The sequence below is a fragment of the Salvelinus fontinalis genome, chromosome 6, assembly GCF_029448725.1.
Source record: "Salvelinus fontinalis isolate EN_2023a chromosome 6, ASM2944872v1, whole genome shotgun sequence".
NCBI classification, from domain to species: Eukaryota; Metazoa; Chordata; class Actinopteri; order Salmoniformes; family Salmonidae; genus Salvelinus; species Salvelinus fontinalis.
Window position 1 is genome coordinate 57454858 of NC_074670.1, and position 20872 is coordinate 57475729.

At 44.8% G+C, this 20872-nt stretch overlaps 1 protein-coding gene across 2 annotated transcripts in view; it reads right to left on the reverse strand.

The window, feature by feature from the left end:
- Window positions 1-2788: 2788 nt before the first annotated feature.
- glra4a (glycine receptor, alpha 4a) overlaps window positions 2789-20872 on the reverse strand; it is an 83169-nt gene continuing 65085 nt past the window's right edge. Inside the window, exons 2-10 of one of the 2 annotated variants that reach the window (XM_055927229.1) lie at window positions 18901-19034; window positions 16972-17039; window positions 15190-15413; window positions 14204-14286; window positions 8856-8993; window positions 8336-8550; window positions 7322-7471; window positions 5539-5667; window positions 2789-3601 (exon numbers count right to left, since the gene is read on the reverse strand). In XM_055927229.1, coding sequence (XP_055783204.1) covers window positions 3305-3601; window positions 5539-5667; window positions 7322-7471; window positions 8336-8550; window positions 8856-8993; window positions 14204-14286; window positions 15190-15413; window positions 16972-17039; window positions 18901-19034 — 1438 coding nt within the window. In that variant the 3' untranslated portion in view covers window positions 2789-3304. The remainder of the gene's footprint in view (window positions 3602-5538; window positions 5668-7321; window positions 7472-8335; window positions 8551-8855; window positions 8994-14203; window positions 14287-15189; window positions 15414-16971; window positions 17040-18900; window positions 19035-20872) is intronic. The other variant, XM_055927230.1, reaches the window with a different exon arrangement.

A 20872-nucleotide genomic window follows, 5' to 3' on the forward strand; every position in this document is an offset into this window, starting at 1 on the left:
TGAACATAGACATCTAAAAGGCACAGATCACACGCCCACACACCCCCGCCCGCCCATGGGAGCACAGCAAACAAGAGTTGATTAGGAATGCCTCGCCTCAGACAAAGGACAGTAAGCTGAAGTTGCTGGTCTGAATTCATTGTCATTAGCAGTGAACGGCAAGTCCTTTTTAAACTCATTAGTTGATAAAACACCCTCTGATTTCCCATTAAAAAAAACAATCCTCCCTTGCTGGCAATGCCCTCTTTCTTTCTACGTCTCCACACGTCCATAGCCACACTGGGGACAGGAAAATGAACGGGAGCTTTCATACGTTTCACTAAAGGATTCTGGCAGTGATGCTTCTAATAGAAAAAAGTATAGGGGTGATGCATGTTTCTGCTAGTGACAATTCATGCCCCGGGGAAAAGCCTTCAAAAACTGTTGATGTTCACTGATGTTCTATTTGCTGGGAGGCAAAGTTGCAAAATTTCATGAAATAGTGGCAACACTTTTTGCACTTGCCTAATGGAATTTGGCCCACTGTTGGTGTACTCTAATGAAGTAATTCTGCTTGAGGGGGTGTAGTATATGATGAATTAACCACGGCTAAGGGGCTGGTTTTAGGATTACAGCCCTTTGCCATGGTATATTGCCCATATACCACAAACCCCAGAAGTGCCTTATTGCTATTTTAAACTGCTTACCAATGCAATTAGAACAGTAAAAATGATTTTTTTGTCATACCTGTGGTATTGTCTGATATACTGTACCATGGCTTTCAGCAAAATCAGCATTCAGGACTCCAACCACCCAGTTTATATTGGAAACTAATGGAAGACTATAACAGAGAGCAATTGTCTATGATGCTGTAAATCTATTGGGGAATTTCCTGACTGTTTTAGAAGTCAGTCTTGAATCTTCTGTGTATTACAGCTCTGCATTTCTGTGATGCGAGCAATTTCGATCTTCCGCCAACAATACATTTAGCGACAGAGGAGCAAAAGCAATTGCGATTTCCTGGCAGAATATCCCATTTATTCAAATGTTAGACAAAAGGAAATACACATTTGTGAGGTGTGCAATCGATGAACAACTCTGTTTATCTACAGTTTATACATTTGTGTGTGATACATATACACTGCTCAAAAAAATAAAGGGAACACTTAAACAACACAATGTAACTCCAAGTCAATCACACTTCTGTGAAATCAAACTGTCCACTTAGGAAGCAACACTGATTGACAATAAATTTCACATGCTGTTGTGCAAATGGAATAGACAAAAGGTGGAAATTATAGGCAATTAGCAAGACACCACCCAAAACAGGAGTGATTCTGCAGGTGGTGACCACAGACCACTTCTCAGTTCCTATGCTTCCTGGCTGATGTTTTGGTCACTTTTGAATGCTGGCGGTGCTCTCACTCTAGTGGTAGCATGAGACGGAGTCTACAACCCACACAAGTGGCTCAGGTAGTGCAGTTCATCCAGGATGGCACATCAATGCGAACTGTGGCAAAAAGGTTTGCTGTGTCTGTCAGCGTAGTGTCCAGAGCATGCAGGCGCTACCAGGAGAAAGGCCAGTACATCAGGAGACGTGGAGGAGGCCGTAGGAGGGCAACAACCCAGCAGCAGGACCGCTACCTCCGCCTTAGTGCAAGGAGGTGCACTGCCAGAGCCCTGCAAAATGACCTCCAGCAGGCCACAAATGTGCATGTGTCTGCTCAAACGGTCAGAAACAGACTCCATGAGGGTGGTATGAGGGCCCGACGTCCACAGGTGGGGGTTGTGCTTACAGCCCAACACCGTGCAGGACGTTTGGCATTTGCCAGAGAACACCAAGATTGGCAAATTCGCCACTGGCGCCCTGTGCTCTTCACAGATGAAAGCAGGTTCACACTGAGCACATGAGCACATGTGACAGACGTGACAGAGTCTGGAGACGCCGTGGAGAACGTTCTGCTGCCTGCAACATCCTCCAGCATGACCGGTTTGGCGATGGGTCAGTCATGGTGTGGGGTGGCATTTCTTTGTGGGGCCGCACAGCCCTCCATGTGCTCGCCAGAGGTAGCCTGACTGCCATTAGGTACCGAGATGAGATCCTCAAACCCCTTGTGAGACCATATGCTGACACATGCACATTTGTGGCCTGCTGGAGGTCATTTTGCAGGGCTCTGGCAGTGCACCTCCTTGCACTAAGGCGGAGGTAGCGGTCCTGCTGCTGGGTTGTTGCCCTCCTACGGCCTCCTCCACGTCTCCTGATGTACTGGCCTGTCTCCTGGTAGCGCCTGCATGCTCTGGACACTACGCTGACAGACACAGCAAACCTTTTTGCCACAGTTCGCATTGATGTGCTATCCTGGATGAACTGCACTACCTGAGCCACTTGTGTGGGTTGTAGACTCCGTCTCATGCTACCACTAGAGTGAGAGCACCGCCAGCATTCAAAAGTGACCAAAACATCAGCCAGGAAGCATTGGAACTGAGAAGTGGTCTGTGGTCACCACCTGCAGAATCACTCCTGTTTTGGGGGGTGTCTTGCTAATTGCCTATAATTTCCACCTTTTGTCTATTCCATTTGCATAACAGCATGTGAAATTTATTGACAATCAGTGTTGCTTCCTAAGTGGACAGTTTGATTTCACAGAAGTGTGATTGACTTGGAGTTACATTGTGTTGTTTAAGTGTTCCCTTTATTTTTTTGAGCAGTGTATAATCTCGTCATATGTAGTTAAAACAACATATCCCCACCCCATTAAATATCCAGAATATCAAAGACCCCAATCCCTCCCTCATTTGTTTGGCAATCTAAAGTTGTAAAAAAGCCTTTTTTTATTGTTATTTTTTAAAAACATTCATTCAAAGATGCATTGAGTGTTAAAATTCAAGTCAGCATTTTCCATCCAGCTACAATCAATATTCACTTTGGAATATGGCTAAAGGCAAAGACCAAGACTTCAGAGTTCAGGCAGAAGTTCAAAGACTAGCATTGTTATGTCTCTAGTCTAGCGTCTGTAGCATCTGTTGTAATCCAGTCAAAACAAGAGGAGTAAGATAAAAGAGAACGCAAAAAACAAACTGCAATCTAACACCAGTTTAAATCCATATCTTCACTTCATTCTCTGCTCACATGGTCTCGCTCTGAGATTCTGAAGACCTACCTTAGCAGAGTTTTTAGGATCAATGGTTATGAAGCATATGCCTCTGAAACACTTAACCCTCCTTTTTTAATGTATATCTTGCAGGCAGTTTTGGTTAAAAGAGGAAAAACTGAAATGTAGCATGAAACAATGAGGAAGTTGTGGGGATTAGAGCAGAGAGCGTATTACAAGTTTGCATGGATGTCTTCGTGTCGCAGCACTTTGTAGGTGATCCAGTAGAAAATGTTGAAGAAGAGGAAGCTCAGAGGGAAGACGGCCCTGGATATCGTGTCGATGCGCTTGGCCCGGTCCACGAAGCGCTTGCGGACCGCTTCGCCATCATAAACAGTGGACACCGCTGGGGGTGGCGGGGTGAAGACCGTTGCCCCCTCCACAGTTGTTCCGTCCTTGGTCTGTAGGCAGTGACCCAGTCCGTAGCCGCGGAAGTAAAACCCACGGCTGTCTCTCGCCAGTTCTTCTTCCTGGGGAATCAAAAGGAAAACACAGATTGGCTTCACACTGTCAACTGGCATTAGCTCATATTTCTTCCCAGTGGATAATTCTCAGATGCAGGCATTTGGGGTTTATCGTAGCAAAAGGGCTATAGGGTGAGGGCACGACATAAAAAAAAACATCAAGCATGCCTGAAAATATAACTTAAAAGGGAGATATATTTCCAGTCTAAAGTGTTGTACTTTTGCCTCGTGTGATGGATTCTTTATGAGAGATGGTGTTTATAAAAGGGTTTTATGAATACATTTGATTGATTGATTGATTGATTAATTAATCAAGCCAGTGACCTAAGATCACTTTTGTTCAATCATCTGCCTTTCCGGAGTGTCTCTACACAGAGGGAGGGTAGAAGGAGAGGAACATCATCATTAAAGCGAAGGGGAAATTTTAATTATCAGTATAACAAAAATTACCTCCATTTCTCTTTGTAGGCTAAGGACACCTTTTCCCCTAAATTTCTGAAATAATGATCTCTCAAGGTGCCTGAGTGAAAAGTCAGGGTCCGACAAAAAACTCACAATGGGCATTACCATGTGATGGATGGCACCCTTTCCACGCAGAGTGAGACGCCCTGTTCCCTTTCTTTGTGGAGAATATTAATAGACATGTAGCTTAACGCTGACAGTCCTTTGACACCTTGAGAGATGCCATTTGGCAGGGGGAAAGTGGAGATGTAGGATCTAAATTGGGTGATTAATAGTCAGTGTGAAGGCAGTGAGTCAATTGACCCCCCCCTCGAGTGTCTCTCTCCCTGACCCTTGATGCCCTTAGTGAAGGGCAGTTACCAATATGTCCCCATTTATAGCCCAACTTCAGCTCCGCCATGTTCCTTTCTTCAATAATGAGCATTGGCTTCCCTCTCCGACTTGCCTGCCTTGTTCCTGGGCTGTAAGTGAACTTGGTAGAAACTAACCATTTATCTGTTGCACAATGACAAATTACACCTTACAACAGAAGGATGAGGAGATCTTCTTGCACTTAATTATCTCTTCTACTTCCACCTAAACTATAGTACATCATGTGCTGAGGTCTAATGATGCGTTTCACTAAAGATAATAGGTACTCATCGTCGTTGGCCCATGCTCTTGGCCCCAGTCAGGTAGCTTCGGTACACACTTTGTGATTTGTTGAAGAGGAGTGCCGTTCTCACCACTGGGATCAACAGCATGCAGTGTCCTGACTCTGCAGAGCAGGGGCGGACAAGGACCAGAAATTGGCCAGAGCATTTCTGACACACCGGCCCTGGGTTGGTCCATTTTGGGCCAGCGTCTGGTTAATTGGACAACAGTCAATTAGCCAAATGGTGATCATTCTGAGCAAAAATCATAACATTTGCATGCCCATGGGCTGCGCCCGCATTGCGTCCTAAAGATGGACTAGCCCACCGGGCATTTGCACGAACTGCCCTATTGCCAGTCTGTTTCTGTTACAGAGTGTAAACTGAGTGCATGTGGAAAAGTTTGTGTTAAAAATGGAGTTGCACTTCTGGTGACTTTCCTTTTACCCGACTGCTAGAAATTCACACCAACGTTTTACATTATCGACTTTGGCTTGGGGGTCAGAGCAGCAAGTAGTTGTCGCCACTTTGAAATCAAACAGGTAAGTATATTTCAAGGGGTATGTATACTTTCTGAAGGCACTGTGAAATCCCCCCCCCACCCCCACAAAGTGATGACAGACGAGGGAGAGAACACACCTGGAGCCGCAGACATAGAAAGACATCAGACTTCAAATCAATGTTTATAATTAGGACGGAGTGAAGGTCAGGAGCCAAACCAGGGGAAGGAGAGTGAGAAGGAGCTTGTTTTAGGGCGACACATGGTGGAGCAGAACACATTCAGTTTGGGGATCAGAAGTGGCGGAAGACATTCGGTTTGGGGTCAGAGGTGACACTGGTTGGTTTTACCCTGGCACAGGCGCTGCAGTGCTGATTCAGGTTCCCGTGGTAGCTGGTGCTGGTTGTGCTGTTGCTAGGCAGGTCGTTCACTTTCCTCAGTGACTCTACACTCCCCGGTTGATTGGCCAAGGCCATGGCCTCCGTAGGGAAAGGAGCAAGTACACAGATTGGAATAATGCCATTTGAAACCATGCTATTCTCTCAATACTAGTCAGAAACCAGTTGCACATTGAACTGTGTACTTATTTGCTCAGCTTTTATTATATTACAAGGGTCCCGAGAGAAAGATTCGCTAAGTTCCTCAAACTTAATTCCACAGAAATGCTAATCTGCTTTTTGCTGAGTGCAGGAAGTCTTCTCTGCTTCATTCCAAATTCATCTAAAGCACTAGCTTTGAGCCAAAACGTGTGATAAATGAAGTGGACATAAAATGTATCAAACGTGGTGATGTGGAACTAAACGGAAAACAAGCTATGCTATTTAGTCTTTAAGTCAGAAGTGCTCAAGGAAAACGTTGAAAGTACAATTCATCATCCATAGCTGTTACCAAAGGAATTACTGTGGCTCAGGAGGCTGAGGAAAATATCCTTAAGGAACTAGAGTAGGCTCGGCAAACACCCTACAATTGTTGGCTCGGCAAACACCCTACAATTGTTGGCTCGGCAAACACCCTACAATTGTTGGCTCGGCAAACACCCTACAATTGTTGGCTCGGCAAACACCCTACAATATAACACATTTTATTCCTGTATGATGTAAGCTGTAGTGTATACAGTAGAGTACTACATGGGTGCTTGGGACTCAGGGTCTAACTGCTCTCTCTGGTTTTTCAAAGCTGAAGACCATGGAGGTACAATAGGTATTGATGAACCCTGGTCAGTCGGTGGCAGTAGATAGGTGTGCTCCATCAGACCAAGGCTTTGCTTCAATACCACCCGAGATGGATAATTCAGAAGCCAAATTTCTCGACGGGAGTAATTGCCCAACTGATGGAGAGGAGGAGTCATAGGGAAGTAGGGGTGCTAATGCACCCCCTGAAAAATAGGAATTAAAAAACAATATTATTATTTCCTCACAAAAGTAATGTACTGGCCCTTTACTAGTCCTGTGTTAGCGGACCGATATAGCCGCTATGGGAGGAGTTACTTCTTGCTCTCATGGACAATCATTTTCTCCCCTGTTATTGATTTGGGTCCAGTAGACGGTCCATTAAATCTGTGGGATTTGTCTGCCCTGGACAGTGGAAGCTTTACTACAAGTCTGGGAAAGCAGCCCAGCCATTTTGGAGCACAGCTTAATGTAATTCTTTCGGACTCTTGTCTCTGCTCTTGAGATTTAATTCTGTTTCGCTAAAGGGTCTTCCATTTGATCATATGCTCTCAGTAGCACTACCGCTCTACAAGTGGGTACATGGTGGATTGGTTGTTTGCCTGGAAAGTAATACTTCAGATCAGCAATTTAAGTCGTAAGCTCTCGTTCATCCTTTAAAAACCCCTGTATTACTTTCCCAGAGTTCCAGTGATGTGAGGCTGGAAAACAGCCTGTTAACTCAGCAGGGGAATGGTGTGCCGGGGGGAGCAGGGAGCACACAAATCTCTATGCAAGTTAGTGTTCACCATGGAAATGAGCTGAGCCTGAAACGAGCTGATCTTTCTCATGTAATGTGACGGCCAGCTGTAGTGTGTTGCCGTTGTCAGTCTCTGAATAAACATAGGCGCACCATAACATGGGGCATAAGTCAGTGTGATAGGAGATGACAGGTAGGTGTGTGTGTGTGGTGGTTTACACTCACTATTCTCTGCCGCCGCTGCTTCTTCCTCAGTCTGATGAACTCCTTATGTTGCCGTGAGACAAAGTTGACTGCTGCGTACTCGAGCAGTGCGGCGAACACGAACAGCAAGCACACGGCCATCCAGATGTCAATGGCCTTCACGTAGGACACCTGGAGACGCAGGGAAGGGGCACACAAGGTCGCCAGGTCATCAATAGCCAATCAATTGAGGTGTTGGTGCGCATAATGACGGAGGTGTGGCGCAAGGACTTTCAACCCATCCCTCAACCAGGCAGACTATGGAGCCATGTCCTCAGAATGGCTCAGAATTCCAATGGGAGTCAATAAGATACAGGCAGACATCATCCTTGAGAGGTCACAGTAAGACCCAAAAAGTCAAAGTAAAGTCAACTCCACTCTATTCATGAACACGCCAAGGTCAAAACAGGTCAAACTCAAATTGGAAATTCAATAGTCTGCCAGCTACCTGTCTAGACATGGCCTAGTTATTGTGATATTTCCTTATCCAGTCTAACCTAGTTATTGTGATATTTTCTTAACCCGTCGAACCTAGAGGCCTAGCGTGAGGCAGCAGTTACTTATCCAGGTACTTCCACATGTGCGTCATGGCAAGCATTGCAGATGCTGGAAGTATTGGTTATGAACTGGACCGTTATATTGTGTTCTGTTGATCTGTCAGGTGACGATAACCAGGTGGAACATCAGATTGATCTTAGCTTCATACTTCGAAAATTGGCATGGTCTACTTTGAACTGGCCTACTAAAGTGACATCTGTAATAGCCAATCAGCATTGGGAGAGGAGTCATTTGATTGGACTGAAACAATTTGAAAGATTCTGATACATACCCACCAAATCTAGTGGTTCCTACAAGCTCTGCGTTGACAGCGACGCATCTGGTGTATAGTGTTTACGCGCCTTAGCACTTACTATACTCGCCGTCTATCATCCCGCTTACTTGCCTTACTTTTTAACACTACATCCCTGAGGTTGGTAGACCATTATCTCTGCTGACCTTGGGTAGAGAGGCCCGGGACCCGGAGCTCTGGGTGGTCATAGTGAGCACGGTGGTGATGCCTAGGCCCACTCTAGCCGGTGCAGCATCCATGTTGATCCAGAAGGAGACCCAGGACAGGATGACAATGAGCAGGCTGGGGATGTACATCTGGATCAGGTAATAGCCCATCTGTCTCTCCAGGTGGAACTTAACCTCGATGCAGGTGAATTTACCTGCCACAGGAAACAATAGAAATGGCAAGTATGTGTGTCAGTCTTTTTGGCATATTCAGAAGAATTTAAGTAGTTTAAATGTGTAGGTTGGAAAAGTTGCCACTGGTCCATGTTGATAAGGAAGTTGTTGCTACTCCATTGAGCACTTACTTATATTATTTTTCTCAGTTAAACTAAGTGAGTAGAAAGCACCGTCTTTATGCTCTGAACTTTTCTTAAACTTGGATTCAATCCCCAAACCTCTATACTGTCATTTATGTTTCTACCAGAAGAACAATGGAAGTGAAGTTCCACCAAGGTCCCACCTGTGTTGTAGTGCTTGGTGCAGTAGCCTAGATCCTGCTCATCTTTCAGCACAAACTGTGGGAGCGTCAGATCATCAGCCACCTGCACCGGGTTCTCGGCCAACCACTCGAAGATCAGATCATTCATGGTATACCCAACTACAGAGAACGAGACAGTGGGGGGAGGAGGGGTGGGAAAGATTGAGAAACAGAGGTGCAAAGGGAAAGATATAAGGGTTGGGCGGTTTCCAGATTTTTGTATCGTCATTCTGGGATTTACAATATTACATGCTTAATACACAAGGGGGCGCCAAACAAACGCAAAAAAACGACCATTGGGAATCTGTTTACAGAATGCTAACAAAAGTAGCACAAGTAATAGCGAATTTCCATGGAGTCTGCTAGCTAAATATGCTAACAAACACACACGAAAATAACAAATTGCAAAGACAGACAATCCAGCTCATAAAGTTATAAATATATGTAGGAGCTACCGAATGTCATTTTTGGTGAGTTTGGACATTTACAAGTGAATGTAAATGAGACATTGCGCAAATGAACAATGTTTTGATCCATGCTTGTCTGCTCTGAAGCAGCATGTGTTCACACTGTATCTGTCCGGAGTCGCTAGGGCAAGAGGCCCACCTGCTCTGCTCTGCTCTGAGAAGATGGGGAAAAAGCAGACGGAGAGGAGCAGACAGGCAGAGGAGAAAAATGCAAGGAAATCAAAAAGATAGCATTGGCAGCTGTAAAGATAACTCATCCAAAGGGCTTTGACTTATTTGACACGGCAGAAAGCTAAGACATTATGATGCCCCGTCACCTTATTAATTCAGTATCTTACTTAGATAACTAGCAACCGTTACAAAAAAGTGCAGTAACTGCAGTCAACTGTGGTATTTTGGACACAGTAATTACAGAATAACTGCAGTGTACTGCAATATAATTAAGCAATAAGGCACGACGGGATGTGGTATATGGCCAATTTACCACGGCTAAGGGATGTTCTTACGCACAACGCAACGCAGAGTGCCTGGATACAGCCCTTAGTCGTGATATATTGGCCATATACTACAAAACTCAGAGGTGCCTTATTGCTATTATAAACTGGTTACTAATGTAATTAGAGGAGTAAAAATAAATGTTCTCTCATACCTGTGGTATACGGTCTGATATACCATGGCTGTCAGCCAAATCAGCATTCAGGGCTCGAACCACCCAGTTTATAACTGCAGTTATACTGCACTGTAACTGCAGTTACACTGCAAAATTACTGTAGTAAAAAAAAACTTTTAAAAAAGGCAGGATTTTGCAGCATAGTGCACTTTAACTGCAGTTATACTGTATTGTACCTCGGTTATACTGCACTCTGACTGCAATCTTTTTTTCGTAAGGGAAGTTAACTGAATTTTTCACGCAGGGAAAAAATATAATATGCATAAGAAATCTTAGTCTGCGTTTTGTGAAGGCAGATCTAAAATGCTTATTTTTGTAATTTCTGCTGGGCATCACACACATTTGGTGCTTCAGTTGCACCTCTCCACTCATGAGAATTCAAGAACGGGAATTCTATCAGCAGACAGTGCTTTGACTGATGTGTAGCTACTTATCTCTGGTACTTTTCTTGGTATAGCCAACCTACTTTCCTCTGGTAAAATTCAAGATCAACTTCAAGAAAAACATGATAAACATTAGAAATATGATGGCCATGCATAGTTTTTGCAAAAACCTTGTGTGGCTGCCAGCCGAATAGCGTTCCACTTCTGTTCATGAAAATTAACCAATTTTCTGCCGAATGTGTTGCACTAACGTATTTCTGACGGAAATCTATAGTTGCACGTCCCTGATCACTCGATTGAAACCAAAAACATTCAATATGAAACGCGACCCGTCAATACACAGCTGGACTCACCTGCTCCGGCTTTCTCCCTTTGTGCTATTTACACGTGACTGGCTCAGTTTTTCTTGAACTATAAGCTTCATAATGTAAAATAATATTGAATAACCTGCTTTATCTCCTAACGCATTGCACAAGTTGACTACAGGTATTTACTTAAAAAGTAGCTACAATGTATTGAAAAACTTCAGAGAAAGTTTCAAATGGTATTGATGGTATTGAAAAAACATCCCGTGGCCATTTCAAAATAACCTGGTATACGGTATACCGCCCAAGCTTAAATGATAGACATATGGAGAGAGGGATAGAGTTGAGAAAGGGAGAGATGGGGGGTTGGACAGAGATAGACCGGGGTGTAAAGAGAGAGGGTGGGAGAGGGAGAGGTGTGGTGTACACAGGGTGATGTCCCTCAGTCCAGCTGCCATTCTGTTCACATCTCCCTCCCCGCCTGTTTGTCATGATAAAGGTCATACGCCACAGCTTCCAAAGTGGCAGACCGGTTGCTTGAAGGTTGAATGCGAAGGGTGAACGTGAGGTGCATGCCTCCCCGACAGCGGGAGCTAATGGCTTAATGGATGCAGGGTTGCCCTTGCATTCGCTTACACGTGTTTGTGCCGCTGAAGACCCACAAAGCCTGTCAGTTTGGCGAGGTTACAGTGTAAGCAAACATACATCAGACTCGACCAAGCACCCGTACGTAACCACTCTAGACGAGACTGTAATTGCTTTGCGCACCCCCTGCCGTAGAATACTTTACACATCTGAATAATACTACTGATGTCCATCTGGGGCCCCTGGGGCCTGAGTAACAAAGACATCAATTATTCAAGATATTATCCCCCGATCCTTACCAGCAGACTGAAAACAACGCCACCACTAAAACACACGTATTTCTCCCCTGTTGACTTCTGAGTCATTCACACAACCTTCATTAACAAGCAAGGAGAATATCAAGGTTTTCATAATGGTGATGAAATGTTCTCTGGACTGTCTGGATGTGTTTGACAAGGTTACCTACTTTATCCATTTACTTACTAGCTTAATGATACCAAATTGGGTCACAAGAACACATCATGGTTTAAAAGATTGTTTGAGATATGAAATAGCTACATGATCTGTCAGAATAAGGCAAACATTAAAAATGTAAATGTTTACTAGAACTCAAGGCATCAAGATTACAGCTAACAAACAGCACTGGAATCCTCAGACCACTCCCTCTTTCCCTTCCCCCTCCCTCTCTTTTCCCTCCTCGCTCTCTTTCAATGTGGCAGCGTTGGCAGTTGGCACATCGCGTGGCAGTTAAACCTGCAACTGTGTCCTCGCACTGTCCTCCCGGGCAGACAAGGTGATCACACCCTTGGGCGGTGTAGTAACACTTGTCAAAACAGAGCTGGCCGGTCCCTTTAGAGCCACGGAGAGGAGGGCTTCCTTTAATCAGAAAGGATTAGGACTCCTGTAATGGCCCTGTCAGGTAGTAAACCTGCTGGCTGGCACGTTCTCCGCTGTTGGACAAGATCTCTCCTCACTTGCTCTCCACACTTTAGGAGGGTTTAACTGCAGACAACAGAGGGGCCGACGACGACGACAGTGGTATAGGTTACTCTGTAGGGCAATGCTGAGAATAGTGAACCTCACAGATGTAGGATTTTAATTTGATCATTCTTTTGTTGCTGAGAATTTTCCTGCAACACAGGAAATGCAGATGAGCTTCATAATTTGCATAAATTCACAGAAAACCAACATGGTTAAATTAACAGTTTAGCACTTTTCATGTAGCCTAATTGTGGCCAACTAATAGCCTTTCAAATCCTATTGCTGCAGGATTATTTTGCTGTGACAATATAGGTCAAATTAAGATCCTACATCTGTACATGCATCTGCATATTGATTCCCACAAATATATTTATTCATCTTTATCATATTTGGCATTGAAATACACTGAGTATACAAAAGACGGGCCAAGTGAATCGAGGTGAAAGCTATGATCCCTTATTGTTGTCACTTGTTAAATCCAATTCAATCAGTATAGATGAAGGGGAAGAGACAGGTTAAATAAGGATTTTTAAGCCTTGAGACAATTGAGACACAGACTGTGTATGTGTGCCATTCAGAAGGTGAAAGGGCAAGACAAAAGATTTAAGTGGCTTTGAACAGGGTACGGTAGTAGGTGCCAGGCACACCGGTTTGTGTCGTGAACTGCGACGCTGCTGGCTTTTCCCACGCTCAACGGTTTCCCATGTGTATAAAGAATGGTCCACCACCCAAAGGACATCCAACCAACTTGATACAACCATGGGAAGCAACCATGGGAAGCATTGGAGTCAACACGGGCCAGCATCCGGCATGGACACCTAGTAGTGTCCATTACCCGAAATATAGAACCAGTGGAGGTTTCATAATAGCCATAAAACCTAGTGGTCAAACAGAGAAATGGTTCCAATGGAAAAACGATTGGAACCCTTTCCCTGTTTGACCACTAGGTTTTATGGGTATTATGACTCATACTGTGGTACACTCTATAAGCTGTTCTGAGGGCAAAAGGGGGGAGGTGCAACTCAATATTAGTAAGGTGTTCCTAATGTTTGGTATTGTCTGTGTATATGCTCCAAGCAAGTTCCTACACTAGTAAAACTCTTCCAATTGAAACAGAGGGGCAAAGCAATAGGAATATTAACTTGACTTAAGTTATTTTGTCTGGCCTTGTGGAGGGCGCCAGGGGTGGGTCATATAATAAAAGGGAACATAAAATGAAGGTTTCATTATTGATATCCTGGAAATTGGATTTGTGGGGGGGCAGATGCCATCAGTGCTGGGGGCAAGGGGGTAGCGAATTGACTTCTTTTTTTCTTGACCTTTTATCTAGGTAATAAGGAAGGACATGCTCTATCCAGGATTTATCCACTGACTTTGTTCTATTTATATTTTTTATGAAGAGATTCCTACATGTTTGATACACCGCACATTCATTTCATTACCCTTAAGGGATATCACTGTCAAAGGGGTGGCAGGTAGCCTAGTGGTTAGAGCGTTGGACTTGTAACCGAAAGGTTGCAAGATCAAATCCTCAAGCCGACAAGGTAAACATCTGTTATTCTGCCCCTGAACAAGGCAGTTAACCTGTTCCTAGGCCGTCATTGAAAATAAGAATTTGTTCTTAGCTGACTTGCCTAGTTAAATAAAGGTAAAATAAAAAGCGTGTAATTTGTTATTGCACAGTCAGTGTCGGTGTAATTTTATGCACGCGTAACCGTCATCAGAGGATGTTTGATAAAAGCAGCAACTCAAAACCTAGCCGGTTACATTCAGGTATTGAATATAACCTTAATCAATGTCACCCCTTTGTGATGATAATATCTCAAGAGTTTCACAACTTAAATTGCTCCATCTATAAGCTAATAGCCAGTGTGAAAAGGGGAGAAGGAGGAGTTGAAAAGGAAAACGAGGAAGAGGAAGGAGATAGAGGGAGACTCACAGCTTTCAAGCTGCATGGTACAGGTCTGAATATCCATGGGGAAATTCTTCAAGTCCATAGGGCAGGACAGGATGAGAGTCAGCCTGAGATAGGAGAGAAGGGCAGCTTTAGGTAAAGGGCAAAGGAGAGCATGAAAGAAGAGAATTATAACATACAGAGAGAAATGAAAACAGAGGCAAGGAGGACAGCTGCAAAGGTCACTAAAGGTGCTTCACAGGGCAGACATTTGATTAAAACTCACCTAATGCTTTGACGGCGGACAGTTTTACGACATATCCCAAGATTAACTCTGTACTATACATTAGGGCATGAATTGTAAGCGTTATCAAAAAAGGCAAATTGCAAAGGATGCCGTGAGTTACAATGCCATTTGGTTACAATAGCAAACTAATTGGTAGACACATCCTTCCCTTTATTTATTGAGGCGCTGATGCGTTGAGCCTTCAAGGAGCCGTGGGGAAGAGAAGTAACTATTAAGGAGTTTGAGTTAAGAGAAGCCGTGTAATTACCTGCTGTAATGCATTGCCCAGAGGACAGACGAGAGGCACCAGCGCTACGCTGCTCGCAGCAGGAGCCCCATCGCTATTGTGCTGCGATGACGTGAAATTCCAGGCTCAAAAATATCCCCCACAAATACACTGACGAATGAGCCTTCGAAGTTTCTTTGTGTCCTCGGTTTCAGAGAGGTAGCTCCTAAAATGCCTTTTGGACTACTGTGTGATTGTTAGCGAATAAATCTGCCGTTGTAACCAATATGGTATGCCTAACTGAATGTTTTTCAATTCCTTTCATGGGGTCATGAATGTTGATGAAGGAGAGATAGATCAACTCACAGCAGTGTTTGGTTTTGATTGTGGGGCTAATATATTGGTATCAAAGTTAATGTGATGAATAACTCACTAGGTCCCCCTGTGGCCGCAGACAGAAGCATCTTGAATAACTCACTTGCTCCCCTTGTGGCCACAGACTGAATTGTTTCTGCTCACCTGATGCTATACAGTACACTCCCATCTTGGAAGATCCGCAGCAGTTTGTTGTCGGTGGTGACCTCGTGAAAGTTAGCCCCCTTCTCGTTAGCGAAGAAAAGGTCAGGCTTCCAGATGGAGTCCAACATGGAAGGATCCAGGTCCAAGGAGTCGTCTGGGTACTCCTGGTAAGCCAAACGGGGATCGTTCCACTTTTGCCGTAGGAACACATTGAGCCTGTAGTCCTGTGGATTGACCAATAAATTTAGTAATCGTCTCTTTCTCAATGAATCTTTCCTCGATTCCTCGCATTCTCTTTCTTCGCTGCCTCCTCAAAAACACACTGGGAAAAAAGTCACAGGGGATGGATTTGGAACTTCTCCTGGAATGCGCTTGAGAAGGAGGTGAGGAGGTAGGAAGTCAGGAATTGTGGAAGATGAATCGAGATTGAGACATAGTAGTTCGAGACAGTGTGTCATACCTTGTCACACACTATAGGAGGCAATTAATGAAGTGATACCGTTGCCAGGTTTCAATTCTTCAATTAGCTTGTTCGGTTCATGATCGTCTGTCTCTGATGTAAAGTAGGAAGTCTGATTAAATTAATAACCTTTACTGTTGTTAATTATAGCCAAGACAATGCGACATTTTAATTAGTTCTTTGAAAAGTAGGGTGCATTTATACTTTGGAAAGTAGTGTGAATCTATGTAGTTTAGGGTTACGCTAAAGGAATTAGGAGTCATGCAGGAGTAATTTACATTTTGTCCATTTGTAAAGGGGGAAATCACAGACAATAACCTAGAATACTTAGTGCAGAAAGAACTACCAGATTCTGGGTTAATCTAAGTTCTGTTCAGTGCCTGTTGAAATGACAAAAATATGCTTTGTGGGAAGCAAAATCAATGAATGACTATTTTGAAATTTGGTTAATTCCACAAAAAGTTCACGTCCTCATTTAGTCACAGGAGTTATTCAAGTGAATCATTTAAGTAAATGCTCATGGTATTGAAAGACTCAGCTGTGTCTGTCTTCTCCGGCAGTTCATAACGGTCTGTCTCTGTTCCCATGAGGTACCACAAATAAACTAAGGGCAGCACAACACATTTATCACAATAAACACTAGGCCTTTACCACATCGTCCAGTGACATCACTAGTGTCCTCTGTCCACACTGACCTAACCTGGGGTCCAGCCCTCTGTGCCAAAAGAGCCTTTAACAACTACAATCTACTGACCAAGCACTTTCCCTCTTGTATTGGACAGGCTTACAGGGAGAGATTCTTTCGCACTTCTCCCCATTTCACTCTTTTTTTCCTCCAATTTTTCATTTTAATTGCAGAGCGGACAGTTCATTATCAGAACATCACTGACCCACTGGTCTCTGAAGGTTGCTCTGATAGGCTCCAGGAAATAAAGGGAGAGCGGTGAGGGAATTGATCCAATACTGAGCAGGCCAAAGGGATGGAATTAACAGTATTAGCTGGAGGAGATCATTTAGATTTCTCTTCAATTCAGGGATTTTGCTCATGTATACCTGCTCAAATATGCTCCTTTTCACAGTCATTCATGATTACAAAGCAATGAGACTGCCTCAGGGTTATCATGCTACCTGGACAATTATGGTATTTTGTATAAAGCGCATATTCATTTACATTTTTTATTTCACCTTTCTCTATACAGGTTTGTCTCTCTGAGACCCTTTCAAGATGGCAGCAGTCAGCAACACATTCAATTATTAGCTTAAAACAGTTTCTAATTCCAGGATGTTAATTCACTGTGGAAATTCAAGTTGGTCAGACTCACCATAGTAGTTTCCGTGATGGACCCAAAGCTGTTGATGAAAATATTGCAGGTGACATTCACAGGCGGACCTGAAGAAATTATAAAAAGACAATCCATCACTCCTTATATGGAAGAATCTTTTCAACTGTTTGACCTGCTGCGTAGTTAGTTAGAGATCATTTTGAAATCTTTGAATGACACTGAGGGTTATTGTATGTACAGGAAGTGGTGAGTGTCTTGCTGTCAACTCTGATGTGGCGCAAGTATGAAATAGCCACTCAGTGGACAGTTTATTATGTACACTATCCCTAGCCGCATCCTCTGAGCATGCGCAGACCAGCTGGCTGGTGTGTTTACGGACAATTCAATCACTCTCTATCCCAGTCTGTTGTCCCCACATCCTCGGGACTTCAGGAAACAGCAGAGGAAGCACCCCTCTATCCACATCGAAGGGACAGCAGTGGAGAAGGTGGAAAGTTTTAAGTTCCTAGGCGTACACGTCACAGACAAACTGAAATGGTCCACCCACACAGACAGTGTGGTGAAGAAGGCCCAACAGCACCTCTTCAACATCAGGAGGCTGAAGAAATTTGGCTTGTCACCCAAAACCCTGACAAACTTTTACAGATGCACAATCGAGAGCATCCTGTCGGGCTGTATCGCAGCCTGGTACGGCAACTGCACTGCCCTGAACTGCAAGGCTCTCAAAAGCCTTGGTGCGGTCTGCACAACGCATCACATGGGGCACACTACCTGCCCTCCAGGACACCTACAACACCCGATGTCACAGGAAGGCCAAAAAGATCATCAAGGACAACAACCACCCGAGCCACTGCCTGTTCACCCTGCTTCTGTCCAGAAGACAGGGTCAGTACAGGTGCATCAAAGCTGGGACCAAGAGACTGAAAAACAGCTTATATCTCAACGCCTTCAGACTGCCAAACAGCAATCACAAACTCAGAGAGGCTGCTGCCTACATTGAGACCCAATCAATGGCCACGTTAATAAATGCATCACTAGTCACTTTATACAATGCTACTTTAAATAATTCCACTTGAATAATGTTTACATATCTTACATTACTCATATCACATGTATTTACTGTATATTCTACCATCTATTGCACCTTGCCTATGCCGCTCGGCCTATGTACATATTCTCATTCACCCCTTTAGATTTGTGTGTATTAGGTAGTTGTTGGGGAATTGTTAGATATTACTGCACTGTCGGAACTAGAAGCACAAGCATTTCGCTACACTCGCATTAACATCTGCTAACCATCTGTATGTGACAAATAAAATTTGATTTGATTTACACCACCCCATTCATGAAATGGTTTGCTATAGAAAGTAGGCAGACCGGCATTGAGTTACGGTTTGATTGAACGTTAGCATGGGCAAATGAGTTCACTTTCCTTGCTTTGTCTAACACTATCATGAATCTAGCAAAGAAGTTGTATTTAGTTTCATAGCACAAACGTTTGTTAGCACGTTTCTTACACTGGCTTTAGCCATGGAGGAAGCAGGCCTGCCCAGGCACGTGCAGGGGGTTGCCTAGCAACACGTGCCTCGGAGGGAGACAGTGTCTGCACAGCACAACGGATTCCCATGATTTGTGAATATGTTCAGACTGAACAGCTAGCGTGACAGCTAAAATGGCTTCGAAAAAATATGATTACAGCTATTAGGGAGAAGTATCTAACAAAATAATTACATTATGGCATTCAGTAATCAAAATATTTTCATATAATAGAAATCTGGGTACATTTATGGATAAAATTCAAACTCATTCAAACTTTAAGTAAGCAGTTCTATGCTTCCTATACACTTCTACAGGCAAGTCCTATCTAGCTTTTTATTAAAAACAGTGGCTGTCCGCTTGCATTCATTCCGTGAAGTTTCAGTGTTTTTTATTGGAGCTGTGGCCCACTTCTGAACATACTTAAGGTACCTTTGAAGTTGGGTCTGATGCGGGCGTCATAGCCAGACCTTTTCCCCATGAGCTTGTCCAGGAAGTCAGACGGGGACTGCGAGGAGGGGACTGTCCTACTAGAGGACTTTATCTCCTCCTTACAGGAGCCCGGTCTGAAGAACAAAAACAAACACATAAAGAGGGGGAGAGAGAAGCAAGAGTTAGAGAAACTTCAAATTGGCATCAGTGGAATACATAATGAGAGAAAAACAACTTTAACACGGCCGCCTCTGAAAACCCATCTTTTGTCACATGATGTTCAGTACATAGTGTTCAATAGACCCTAACTACAGTGAGGTGGCGAAAGGGGAAAGGTACATCCACATCCAACCCCTGCACTCCCTCTTTCTGTGTGTAATCCAGCCTGGCTTAGCAGCAGTGGGGCTTGACAGATTGATGGCTCAATTGAAATGCTGTGAATGTCACACCAGGGAAGGAAGGCTTTGATTCCAGCTCCAGCATGGCTCAGTCTGCCACTGACAAGCCCAACAGGCCAAGGAGAGAAAGAGAGCGATTGAGAGAGAGGGGGAGAGAGCAGTTCCGGAGCCCACGTGCCCTGGCTTGTGTGATGGATCTCTCCTGGCTGGCATGCCGCTGATTTTGCCCGATGCTTTTGATGCAATTGTTAGCGGATCAGTCACGATCCTGGCTCCCTCCTGTGAACTATGGACGGCTATCCCACCCCAGGCCCCTCCCCCAGGCTCCCTGTGTGCTGTCTGCCCTTTGTAACCTGGTGCGCTGTGTAACCTGGGCTGTGAAGAGGCTCCCTGTGTGCTGTCTGCCCTTTGTAACCTGGTGCCCAGTGTAACCTGGGCTGTGAAGAGGGTCCCTGTGTGCCGTCTGCCCAGTGTAACCTGGTGCCCAGTGTAACCTGGTGCGCTGTGTAACCTGGTGCCCAGTGTAACCTGGGCTGTGAAGAGGCTCCCTGTGTGCCTTCTGCCCTGTGTAACCTGGGCTGTGAAGAGGCTCCCTGTGCCATCACCCCCTGTGTAACCTGGTGCCCTGTGTAACCTGGGCTGTGAAGAGACTCCTTGTCTGCCTTGTGTAACCTGGTGCCCTGTGTAACCTGGGCTGTGAAGAGACTCCTTGTGGGCCATCTGGCGTATGTGACCCGGTGCCCAGTGTAATCCGGTGCCCAGTGTAACCTGGGTTGTGAAGAGGGTCCCTGTCTGACCTGGTGCCCAGTGTAACCTGGTGCCCAGTGTAACCTGGTGCCCAGTGTAACCTGGGCTGTGAAGAGGGTCCCTGTGTAACCTGGTGCCCAGTGTAACCTGGTGCCCAGTGTAACCTGGGCTGTGAAGAGGCTCCCTGTGTAACCTGGTGCCCAGTGTAACCTGGTGCCCAGTGTAACCTGGGCTGTGAAGAGGCTCCCTGTGTGTCGTCTGCCCTGTGTGACCTGGTGCCCAGTGTAACCTGGTGCCCAGTGTAACCTGGGCTGTAAAGAGGGTCCCTGTGTAACCTGGTGCCCAGTGTAACCTGGGTTGTGAAGAGGGTCCCTGTGTGACCTGGTGCCCAGTGTAACCTGGTGCCCAGTGTAACCTGGTGCCCAGTGTAACCTGGTCTGTGAAGAGGCTCCATGTGTGCAGTCTGCTTTTTGTAACCTGGTGCCCTGTGTAGCCTGGTGCCCTGTGTAGCCTGGGTGGTGAAGGTTCCAGACATATCACAAGGTTTCTGAACTGTACTCATCTGCTGAGTCCCATACACTCTTGTTCGAACCCCGGTCTCCTACGTGCCAAGACTGTGTTAGCCTAATGAGCTAAAGCCACGGCATTTGCTTGAGAAACGAGCACACAAGTCTTCAGGTCTCAGGCAAGGTTACTTATCCAAATAACATAGTTTAACGAACAACCACCTCCATTTCAGAAGCACTGGCGCATTTGATATGTGTATAGAGTTGGTTATGAGAAAAAGAATGAAACCCAACATGCGTTGGCCAGCTACACAGGCAAAC